Source organism: Colossoma macropomum, unplaced genomic scaffold, assembly GCF_904425465.1.
Source record: "Colossoma macropomum unplaced genomic scaffold, Colossoma_macropomum, whole genome shotgun sequence".
NCBI classification, from domain to species: domain Eukaryota; kingdom Metazoa; phylum Chordata; class Actinopteri; order Characiformes; family Serrasalmidae; genus Colossoma; species Colossoma macropomum.
Genome location: NW_023494803.1, coordinates 4659933 through 4672876, shown reverse-complemented (window position 1 = coordinate 4672876; position 12944 = coordinate 4659933). Strand labels below are relative to the sequence as shown.

The 12944-nt window shown below is 37.8% G+C and overlaps 1 protein-coding gene across 1 annotated transcript in view; it reads right to left on the bottom strand.

Annotated features, from left to right (window-relative positions):
- Positions 1-218: 218 nt before the first annotated feature.
- Positions 219-12944, bottom strand: part of acss1 (acyl-CoA synthetase short chain family member 1) — a 38857-nt gene continuing 26131 nt past the window's right edge. Inside the window, exons 7-13 of the mRNA XM_036593606.1 lie at positions 10238-10330; positions 8826-8938; positions 6605-6731; positions 5118-5245; positions 4962-5025; positions 2994-3115; positions 219-2088 (exon numbers count right to left, since the gene is read on the bottom strand). Coding sequence (XP_036449499.1) covers positions 1912-2088; positions 2994-3115; positions 4962-5025; positions 5118-5245; positions 6605-6731; positions 8826-8938; positions 10238-10330 — 824 coding nt within the window. The 3' untranslated portion in view covers positions 219-1911. The remainder of the gene's footprint in view (positions 2089-2993; positions 3116-4961; positions 5026-5117; positions 5246-6604; positions 6732-8825; positions 8939-10237; positions 10331-12944) is intronic.

Below are 12944 nucleotides of genomic sequence, written 5' to 3'. Positions count from 1 at the left end.
ACCATTTGGCTCGATAGTGGAAAAGCGGCCACACTGTTCTATACCATTCTTGTGACATCACATTACCTCTGACCTCTTCTAATGTCCGATAATTGCTAGTCAGCCAAAGTATCACCCATGCAAAGCACCAAAGCTTGCGTGCCAAAAGGCGAAAAAGCTATATTTTTGAGACCTTGTGCGTTTGAGCTGTGATAAAAACCACAAAAGAGCACTTGAACTTAGAAAAGACATTCTGTTCACATTTAATTTGTACAAGCAAGAGTGGAAAAGCATTACAAATACTGATGCAATATTCCTGACACAGTCTGATCTGCTGAGATCATAATACATGGACCTTTGTTGAAACAGCCACATTTGAACAGTTCCATCTTCTATATAGCAGTGAATGATGGCAAGTGATGCATTTTAACCGAAGGAGCAAATCGCAGCTGCAGGAACAAAACCTTGTATCTATTTTCTTTTTTTTTTTACTTTTCTTACATAATTAGAAAACACCAGCTGACCTGTCCACTGCATAAAAAAATCATGATGAATGGGCAAACAGAAGTGGTCCAAAATTATATTTACATTAACTTACATTAAAAGTTAGGAAGGCTTTATTCTTCTCCTGTAAAATTACCATTTCAGAGATACAAAGTTTTGTTCCGATAGTGATTAAACATAATTCTACTCATGATTGCAGTTTATTATATTTTAGCATTATAGCTGGACGATTTTCTGAGACGTGGCAGTTCAGCTCCATAAGGCACAAGAACACTCTGGGTGGTTAAAATATTCCCTGTTTTATCACCTAAAGAAGCCCATTTTCTCTAGAACAGTTTAATTCACAGCTGACGTCCTAAAAGCAGACTGCATTCTGTACAACTGACAGTATCCAAAACCAGTCTAGGTTGGCACAGCTCTGCAGGATTTAGTGTTTTATCTGCTCTGATACCACAATTCAGCTAATGATCAAACACTTTTATGACCTGAACCGAGTGGGTTTGAGCAGATTTGGACATCACTGACATAAAAAGGCGTAATGGCACATTAGAGCAGGTCCGTATCGGTACTGTAAAATTCACACTGTTTGAAATATATTATTGTGCGCTGCAAACAGGGCTGTTACGATTAATAGTTTAAAAAAAATCACTTTTAAAAAAATTACCCTTTCAAAAAATTGGCAATAATTAATTGGTGGTTTGTATGATATTAATGTATGTGTTAAATTCTCCTACTGGACACCCATTTATAAAAAACACCCCCAGGGTCATAAATGATATGATTTGTAGATTTTCCAAATGAAAATAAATGAACACATCCTCACAGGGGACACACTTAAATATGCCATTTTCCTGCTAATTTTAGTGCATAATTTCTATTTTTTTGCATATTGGAAAAAACTCATATCTAAAATGTGCCAGAGGGCATATTTTATGTTTTATTTGTTTCCCCAACATATTAAATTCAGCAAATAAACAGTAATTGAGCATTAAAATGTGCAGAAGTGTGTTCTCTGTAGATGTGTCCACTTATTTTCAACAAAATGTGGAATTATAGGGCATGCAACTTTTGCTATAGGACTGCATGTGTCACACAGTGGTTTTACATTTTAAAGTCTATTTTTTTTTCAAAAAGGTACTTTGGGATCTCTGAAAGGGTGTGCATGGTTTGTTAATCTTCAGTCAGTTGCATTTCTCTCGTTTCTCTTGTAAAGGCTCAGTTACTAAATGACTAGCATAATTAACAGTGGTGATCCTAGTTAGAAGCACCAGTGTTGGTTAATTCAACACCGACAGTGAACATCTGAGGCCTGTGGATGGAATTATTGCATTTCTTCCCTTAATCACATTCCTCAAACACACTGTGGACTATTTGTTCACGTGATTTTCATATGGCTTACATATCATATTAAGGAATGCTCCAACGCTTTCATGCCTTGGCTGACTGGCTGCTGTAAAGTTTGTGTGCCTGGACGATCTCTGTGACGACGGAAGGGTCATCCAAAGTGGAGACGTCTCCAAGACTGTCTGCTTGATCCATGGCAACCTTCCGCAGTATCCTCCTCATGATCTTCCCCGACCGTGTCTTCGGAAGTCGCTTTACCACCTGAGATGCAAGGACATGAGAGATGTTTCAAACGCTGCGCTCCTAAAAATGATGGTTGGTCAAGGGTTCTTTAGTAAAGAAAATGGTTCTAGATCGAACCACGAACACTCAAAGGACCCTTTGCATGATTAAAAGCTTCTTTGCATTGTGAAATGGTTCTTTAGACTGATAGACGAGGTGCTGTGGATGGTTCTATATAGCACCAAAAATCTTTACAATCTACAGCACATTCTCCATCAACCTGAAGAACCATTTCATAATGCAAAGAACCCTTTAATCATGCAAGGATTCATTCAGCTATGTTACTGCATCACATCCATATCCATAAATACTAACTTTATAATACTGTATCACATCACTGTCCATAAATGCCAAATTTATAATACTGTATCACATCCATTTCCATAAATACTAACTTTATAATACTGTATCACATCACTATCCATAACCTTTTATACTAATGTATCACATCTACAACCATAAATACTAACATTTATACTAATGTATCACATCCAAATCTATAAATACTAACTTTTATACTAATACATCACATCCATTTCCATAAATACGAACTTTTATACTACTGTACAACATCACTGTCCATAAATACCTACTTTTATACTACTGTATAACATCACTGTCCATAAATACCAACTTTTATACTACTGTACAACATCACTGTCCATAAATACCTACTTTTATACTACTGTATAACATCACTGTCCATAAATACTAACCTTTACACTAATGTATCACATCCATATCCATAAATACTAACTTCTATACAACTGTATCACATCACTGTTCATAAATACTAACTTTATAATACTGTATCACATCCATATCTATAAATATTAACTTTTATACTAGTGTATGGGTGAAATCTGTGTCATGCCTATACATACCAAGAAATGGTCAGGCACAGCGTATTTAGCAATTTTAGAGGCCACCAGCTGTCTCAGTTCCTCAACCACAGCTTCCTGAGTTTTAGCAGTGCTCTCCTTCAACACCACAAAGGCAAACGGCACTGAGGAGAGAAAGGGAATTATGATGTGTTACCATGAGCTGAAAACGCACAGTGCTGTACAGGTTTTCACTGGTATTTTGTTAATTTGGCACTACTAGGGCTTTTTTGTCTGTTCCAACTTATCAAACCTCAGAAAAACTACATATTGTGATACACACAGCTTAACTTCTTCAAAAGCTTAGAATCAATGATTTCAGCTGTATAAAAACAACTGCAAATAAATGGATAGATAGACAGACAGACAGATAGAAAAAACTTCTAAAATGACTCAGAAAACCGTACAGCATAAAAATTTAAGTTAAACAACATTAAAACCCAGAATGCCTCAGATTTCAAATGATCAAATCTTAAGGCAGAAAACCTAACAAGAGTTACTGTAAATGAAAAATTACAGTATATGATTTATGTTTTAATACATTGTTCTTGTTTTTTTTTAATATTCTAAATATCAAACATATTAAAATACCATTTGGTGTCTAGTTTATAACATTCAAAACTTCACTGTACAAGTTATTGTTGTACCTAAAAAACGTACTAATATACCAAGTGATTCCAAACTTTTGAGCAGTCATGCAATTCTACTTTCTCAGTTCATCCTGTTTTTTGTTTTGTACCCCAAAACAGCCACTAGGTGGAATCAGCTCACCAGAATTGATCTAATGATACACAGACATAACAGAGTTTCAACGCAAAATTCAGGCACACTGTGTTAAAATACAGTCGCTTACGTTTTTACACTTTTGTCCATCGTATTTAAACAATCTCAACAGAAATGTAATTATGCATTATGATGGTGTAGATTTGGTATAGAATCAAGATTCCACTTTCGAAATTCAGGAGCTGATTTCACAAAAGCTTCCCTATGAAAAACGCATGAAGGACCTTAAGACAAACACTAAGAGGTTCATAAAAATATGAAGCTCTCAATACTTGAAGTTCTGAAATATTGTCTTAAAGAAGGTCTTTTTATTCTCTTACGAAAATAAAAAAACGTTCATTGTTTCCTTTATAGTTTAAGAGCTTTACTCTGTCAGTGTGAGACTGTCATGAGTTTAAGAAAATATTTAAGAGCATATTTTTTTAAAAATACCACTTGCTCTCATAATTGTTCTTAAGAGAAACATAGAAACATAAGAAAGAAACAGAGAAAAGTCTTAAGGTTTCTGAAGAACGTATCTCTTTTTTTCTTAAGTGTTATTTAAGAAGATTTTCTTTATTGAAACCGACCGCAGTTTTTCACGTACTTACCAAAGACACTGCAAAATTCTGCAGCTTCTTAAACGAGATACAAATCTTGAAAATGGTGCCTTTTTGTAAGTTTGGGTAGAATCCCAACTCATGATTTGTCTACAGTGGTGGTGATAAGAACCAGGGGTCGTGATGCAATGAGGTCTACAATGCAAATATGCATTTTATTTACTATCCAAAACCACAAGTGTCTTCTGAGTTTTTATATGTAATTCTGATGGTTAAATACTGGCAAATCTGAAAAGAATAAGTTTCTTTGGTGACTATTTTGCCATACAACACCCTGCATGTACCTCTCCACCATGAACGGCTTTCAAAAATACACTTTAGGCAAAATATCTAAATTTATTTCACAGCATCTCAGGCCTCAGGCGTTTCATGCAGACTTTCTGTGAAGGAGCTTTTAGATGTATTACAGCGTTCAAACGTCTGGTTCCTATCACCACCACTGTGAACATCAACTCGGTATGACTGTAGAATACAGCACTTCACATCAAACCACTCTGAATGACACTGTTTAAATTAACCATTTAATTATGCAGAAATTTTGAAAGCTTGGTGGAATTCCCCTTTCAGTGAGCTGTGATACGTCTCTTACCCTCTCCTTTAATGTCATGAAAAATGCCAACAACTGCAGTCTCTGGAACGTCTGGGTGTTCATCCTGCATAAAAAAACATCAAACCAGCGACTGAGATATGAGATTATTCATCATTAAAGACTGTTAAAGGATCATTAAAGACCTCTGGTTCTCACCAGGACATCCTCTATCTCGGCAGTGCCCAGTCGATGGCCGCTGATGTTGATGACGTCATCCATCCGTCCGGTTATCTGGTAGTATCCTTCCTCAGAGCGGCACGCTCCATCACCGGTAAAATAATGACCTACCAGCAAAATCAGTTCTTACCTCTTTGATCAACTTTACCTATTAAGATTTACGCTTATGAAGTCCAAACACTTGAAATAGAAGCTTTAAAGCAATTTTAAAGCCAAAAATCTCATTTACACAGTATTTCCTAAAGGAAGTTGAACAGCCGACACTTAGGCCCTATCCCATTTCTTCTTTTTACCCCAACCCTTTGTTTTCGAGTGTCACCCTAACCCCTTGGAACTGAGTTACAAAGGGTAGTGGTTGAAATCTTGCCCTACGAAACGGGACCCTCAAATTAAAAAAAATTCATTAACAGCTACCAGCGCTGCTCTGTAGGCGACCCGGCCCGTCTTCAGTGACAGTAGAGAAGGGTGAAGTTCAGCTCCGCACTGCTGGGCTTTAGTTACATTTAGGGCATCATATGCCTTCAAAGAGGGGGGCAATTATTTATTATCACCCACCACCAATTCTTCAGTGATATGAAGACGAAGTCAGTTATTCACCAGCTTCTTGTTTGAATTTTCCCTTTCCACCTTAAATGGTGCAGCAGTTACATTCTGGCGCCTCAGGCGTCAGAGCTGCTGGACTATTTAAGGTGGAATGGGAAAGTTAGCTAGATAGCTACCGAGACATTAACATGCTATTAGCGATTTTTTATGCTTGTTATGAAGAAAACGACCATAATACACTGAAATGACATTAAACTAAGATAAAACAGTGATTATCGTAATTTTTAACAGAGAAAATTCTCACATTTGTGGGTTTCTTTGGTCTCTTGTTCTCCATCTTGCTGGTTTTTCTTTTTTTCCTCATAACTCTCTGTTTGGAGTCTCTGAAAAACCTCTGTTTGGAGGATCATGTAGCCCTAACACTTCACCCTCCCCCTCTATCTGAACAAGAATCGGGACACCCTACCCCTAGACGTGAGTGCGCAAAAAACAGAGGGCTAAGGGTTAAGAGGTAGGGGCGAGGGGTGAAATGGGATGGGGCCATAGTGTTGCACTGGAGCAATGAGGCTAATGTAGTCAGCTCAGTAACAGAAGCTCGAAACCACTAGATTAGCATCATACAAGCTGCATCACACAACTGCCTCAAACTACACTCTTAAAAAAAGATGGTTCTTTAAAGGTTCTTTAGTAAAGAAAATGGTTCCATATTGAACCATGAACATTCAAAGAGCCCTTTGCATGATTAAACGGTTCTTTGCATCATGAACTGGTTCTTCGGATAGATGGAAAACATGCATGAATGTGCTACAGATGGTTCTATAGAGAACCGTTTTGAAAAAGATTCTATATAGCACTCAAAAGGGTTCTTTTCGCTTTAAAAGGAGGAATCACAAGATCAGAGTAAACCCCAGGAGTGCACTCACCAGGAAAGGGTCTAAAGTACGCATCTACAAATCTCTGGTGGTCTCCAAATATGGTTCTGGCCATGCCAGGCCATGGCTTGCTGATGCACAGAGCTCCGCTGACATCATTTCCTGTTATGGTCTCCCCCTGTTGGCACGAAAATAAAAGATGAAGCCGAAAAGCCCAGCAAAACAAAATGTCTTCTAGTCTACAATTCCAGTCCTTTCACAACACACTCAGTGTCCAGACAACGCCCACGTTTTAGTTCCTCCCGGCTGGCATGTGATATGTTCAGCGCTACGAGACGGCAGTTGAGTGTGGACACGAGTGACTTCCTCTTAGAGCTGGAACTCTTCCAGATTATGCAGTGGCTTTTATCGCTACGCTGGAATATGAGGACAAAAGGACACTGCCCACTTATGGCCAGCATTCCGAAGGTGGACAAAGAAGTCTTTCGACAATCTGAATCATCATTCATCAGACATGGACAACAACAGTGATGCAGGCAGGCCGGGATATGGAGCACTGTGCAAACGTCAGACCCCCTCATTCATTTCATTTCCAGTTAAAACAGCCAAGTTATTTTTCAGTGTCAGAAAAAAGCAGAAAGCATATTTAACAGAAAACGAAACAGAAGCATCAACATTATATTCTTCAGTGTTTACTGTGTCCAGTCTTTACCCTTTATTGCCGCTTCCATTCTTTTCAGGAGACTCACTTTCAGTTTCTCAAAGAAATCTACAGGGATATTTTTCCATGTCTCCAAAGTTCAGTCTTAGAAGTTGGCTGCACTTTCTGCTTCTCACAATCCAAGTAATCCCAAACACACAGTGATGTTGAGGTCTGGACTCTGGGGTGGTCAGTGCATTTTTTTGAGACTAGCCTCTTCTTTCACATCAGGAAAAATAATGAGTAGAAAACTATAATCTTATCAGATGCAAGATAATAAATGAACAGCTCTCTAAATACAGTCATTTATTAAACAGAGGTTGCCCTGACCACTGCATGGTTCCTCCTCCAACACCTGTTTCAATTATAAACAAACTACTCTTGAGTTGGATTGGGATGCATTACCAGCAGGAAAAGCCTGACAACTGTGCACATAAAAGGTCATCAGAACTAGAGCTGAGAAAACCCATAAAGATCAAAGATCATCAGGCTGAAAATGTTGATAACATATTAATTGAGTTAATGGTTAACGTTTTAATAGCGCATTAAAATGATAAATTATTAACGCCACTAATCGTTTCTAGTTGGACCCTTCAAACCATCAGTATGTTGCTGCGATTCTATCCTCTCATGCATATACAGTTTTTAAATGGCTAGTTACACCTTCAGTACCTTCAGCAGGCTATGCTGGACAATAAGCAGGAGACCTAAGGATCAATCAATGAGCAGCAAACTAACAAAAGCAACAGCAAAAAAAGGCTCATGTAAATCCTGCGTTGATATACTACACAAAACGATTAATCATGATTTCTTTTTGTGGTTTGTTTGTTTGACAGCCCTACTGTTAACGAAGTACATCGTCAAATAACATCAGGTCTTAACCTCAGACAAGTATGGAAGCCCTAAAGGGCCGTAGTTTTACATGTTTTCTGTGATAACAGATTTTCATTTGTTTTCTACACTCTCAAATAAAGGTACTAAACTGTCACTGGGGCAATGCCGCTCTTGTCACTGGGGTGGGACCCTCAAGGGTCCATCTCAGTACCTTTTGTCAGGGAACATAACTGTTCCATAATCCACTGAAATGATATGTTCTAAGCTGTACTGACTCCACACCCCCCGTCTCGCCTCCAGGACTTTTACTTTACTGTTCTGTTTTAAAACATTCAGTTATGAAGATATCGAGTAAGATATCTGCGAAAAACACATGCAAATCTTTTCACCTAGAAAAAATGTATTTAAGGTTCACAATCAGACCTTAAAACCACTGTTGTACCTTTGAGGAAACATTTACACTGTTTAAACTTTGATGAGCAAAAAAATGTACCTGTACAGAACCTTTATTTCTAACAGTGTAGAGATCTGGTGTTATTCATATCATCTTCCCAACACAGCAAATGTAGTTTTCTTGGGATCTTTGGAAAACAACATTCATTTGCTGTGATAATGACATTTCGGTATCCCAAGAAAACAAATGAAAATAACTCGTAATCCTGGAAAAATCCTGGAGTAAAATACATGCAAATCCTCAGCCCTTTTAGAAACTAATCAACCCAGTAAAGCAGATGTTACCTTCTCTCCCATTAAAGTGAGCTGGATACCAAAGAAAGGCCTCATGGCCATAGCAGGCCGGATCTCAGCTCCTTTCTCGGCTGGACGAGGGGCAATGCACACTCCTCCCGTCTCTGCAAGGGAGCAAATGTGAAATATGTGTAATAATTCATCAAAAAAGCGCTAACGTGACTACCAGTGAATGAAAGCCTGTAGGGATCGTTTAGCACAATCTCATTTTAATAGTTAAAACCATGGCATTTACTTTATTTTATAACATTTTTAGCACAGTTTGCATTTTTGGAGTGTGAGGTATTGCTTTAATAATTCAATAAAAGCAGATCATCTATTACTCAGAGGCTTTATTATACAACTGAAAAGATCAGACTTAAACAGAGCTAAGGCTAAATCCAAATCAACTCTGGAGGGAAAAAGCTGACCATGTAGACAATCAAACACTGTGGTTTAGGCTCTTCTTAAATATCGCTGGGACAGGATTAGTTTTTCATGAGGAAGTGAGGCCATTATTTTGGTGTTTCTTAGTGATTTGAATCCCGTCATGTCAGCATCATTTACAGACTGCTGTGGAAACGACCCTAAACTATTAATCCTCTGCAAATCGACCGGTTTGTGAAAAACACTAGCTAGTCTGTGGAAAATGAGCTCGAAGCATTTACTTGTGTTTCTGTGGCTCAAATCAAGCTGATATGTACTGATCTACATCGGATTTACATCTCTCAACATGAAAACATGTAAAAAGACAGAAAAAAGTTCATCATGGGGCTGGGTGATATGGCAAAAATATATATTACAATACTTTTTTTTTAATCTCAGAAAAAAAATCTAAATCTCAGAAAAACTAAGTATGTTGGAACAGACAAAATATAACCTGTAGTGCCACAAATAAAAATACTGTAATAAGAATAATAAACCAACAACTACAATGATTTTTATTCAGTGTTTTACAAACTGCACTGCTCTAAATGCAATTAAACAGGCCTAATTATGCTCATTTTGTAATGAAACATGCAGTTGACGATATCCACGATATGCACAGAACTTTGCATTGTGACAATTCATCACAATAACGCTAAATTATCGTTATATCGCCCACCCCAGTCCAAGATTTTATGCGTCAGGGTCGGATGTGAATTTCCACACACTGAAGACAGTGATATAGATGGTTAAGGTAAACTAAATAGTGCCTAAAGTCAGTGTTTTCACGTTTTCTACTCTTGTTTTGGAGTAAAGGCAGTGTGTAAATCGAGTAGCCACTCCCATCTCTTTAAATTCATACAGATTTCTTACCTTGTGATAAACACAGACGTCCTGGGGTAAAATTATCATCACCCCGCATCAAAAACGAATCCTGTCTGAACGGTATAGTACTGAGGGGTCATAGAGTCTCTCCTATTTACGTGTGCTCTCATTACCTGTCTGCCACCAGGTGTCCACTAGGGGGCATCGTCTATCTCCCACCACTTCATAAAACCACTCCCATGCTTCACGATTGATGGGTTCTCCCACTGCAAAGACAAACAGCATGAAGGTATGAAAATTTCTGGATATTACCTGATTTCAGCGGAAGTTAATGTCTGGGGACGACACAGTAATAACCTACTTTTTAAGGGTGTTGAAAATGAGTAGAAGATAAGCTGACAAGTCAGGCTAATACAGGCTAATTAGATTTTATTGCTATGTATTGCAACTGCAATATGCCTTGCGATATATTAAAACACACTAGTGAAACCTTGATGTAACATGATTATGGATCGGCCTGCACTACTTATTGATGTTTGCTGAATCAAATAAAACGCCTTGATTCATCAAAACACCCATCTTACCTGGAACATCTGACGTTGGTCAGAATGCTCCTAACCAGCGGTGGACGAAGTACACAAACCATGTACTTGAGTTAAAGTAGAGAGACCCAAGGTAAAATATTACTCCAGTAAAAGTAGAAGTTCCTCCCTTTAGACCTCCACTTGAGTAAAAGGACAAAAGGTATTTGCCTTCAAATGTACTTAAGTATCAAAAGTGAAAGTACTAAAAGATTAATTATGACTCTGATGTCCTATTATCATTTTTGTAACAAGACTCTGCTTCATTAACTCATTTTAGGTGAAAATACTCCAGTGTCTCTCTTGATAAAACAGTCTTTTAATAGAGTCATTAATTAGTGACGCTGATGTCTATTAAAATTATCATAAGCACAAAACACTGAAGACAAACAGTTTCCATCAGGTAGAACTGAGTGGCTCTGAAATCACTATTTACAAACAAGCAAAGTTTCAGTTTAAGATTTATTTGAACTTAGTTACAAGTTTAAGTTTAATAAAAACTTTAAACTCAGATTCACAAATGAGTTTCCTTTACTAAACTGCATCTGTAGGTCTCTGTTCATAAACATAAACTAGCCAAAACTAATTTACTATAAAATGAAATGTGTTTGTATAAATTCAGAATAAAGACACGTCAGTCACAACTGCATATGTGTACATATTTCTATATTGTGGTCTGTTTACACAAAGTTAGGTTAGTTCATCATTTATGTTGAATAGACTCTCCCAAAATTTTACACTGCTGCACGACGTTGAACCGTGTGCTGCACTGGGTCGGTATGACCAACAGGTCAAAACAAGCTCAAAACAAAGTGACCGCTGTGCCCTGATTGGTGTTTTTGCTTCGCGCTTCTTTTGTTTTGACATGTTACGTTTTTATACACACATAAACCAAAAGGAACGACAGATTTCTCATAATGTAGTGGAGTAAAAAGTGAGATATTTGACTCTGAAATGTAGTGGAGTGAAAGTAAAAAGTCTCCCAAAATGGAAAAACTTCAGTAAAGTACAGATACACGAAAAAACTACTTAAATACAGTAACAAATTACATTTACTTCGTTACCAGTGAGATTTGTGCATATAAATACTGCAACGGCCAACAAAAGATATATTGTGCAACTGCAGTTCAGACCATATTACTCTTTCAAAATACTCCATCATGCAATCCAAGGGTTGTAGTTGTTCCCAGGCTGCTCTCTGGCTAATGAATGCACAGGTCCTCTTCAGCAGTCAAGCTTCTCACTAGTACACAATGTTCAAGGACTCTTTATCTCTCCATAGCAGCCTTGCTCCTCAGATATAAAAAAACTGCCCATCTTTAAAGACCCCCCTTCCAGCAAAGCTCAGGAAAGCTGAGATCCCAGTGTAGTTGCTAATTGCAGAGTGCCCTAGTTTCACTGGCACTGGATCAGGGATTTCTGATGTTGACCCCAAAGTCTCTATGTCCAGACCCGTTAACATCCAAGTAAATATCCACTGCATGTCAAACAAGATGAACCCAGTCATTGTGACTCTTTGATAAATGGGAAGTGCTGCTCTTATGAAAACCTCAGCAGAACCGGTTAACTGCCGCTTGAATTACAAGAGAAATCACTTGACCACTTGGACAAGCCAAGAACAAGCAGAAATTATGTAAGAGCCTTTCCAAATGTGGAAAGTTGCCATCGTACATGAACAGAATGAGTAAAACCACTACAGAGAGCAGGAAATGAAACAGAATGAAATGAAATAAAAATCTCAATATCATTTAATACTTAATAATTTATAAGCAAAATATACAGTACTGTGCGAAAGACCACCTTTCATTTATTTAGTTTAATCCAAAATGGGAGATATTTCTGCGGAGATCAGATGCAAGACAATCCACTTACAGGAAGGACAGGGAAAAAATCAAAGGAAAAATAAGTGGAAATTTAAAAAAAAAGTTTAAAAAATGATTAAAAGATACAGAGAAAATGTGCCTCCTAACAACCACCTGGAAGACCTGGTAGACACCAAAACTGCCCCCATCAGATAAACAGTACTTAAACCTTTCATCTTTGAGAGAGAGGAGAAAATCAAGCTGCTTCAGATCTGAAAGCATCCACAGGTGTTTCTGTCCATCCTTCCACTGTGAGAAGACGACTCAGCGCTGTGGGTCTGAAAGGATGTGTAGCTGTCAAGAAGCTCTTACTGAGAAAAGGAGACGGACAAACAAGAAGAGTATTTGCGAATCAAACAAAGAAGCTGCTGGTGTTCTCAGAACCTCACACCACTCAATGTGTTTGGATTTACTTGGATCACAGGAAGTAGAAAACA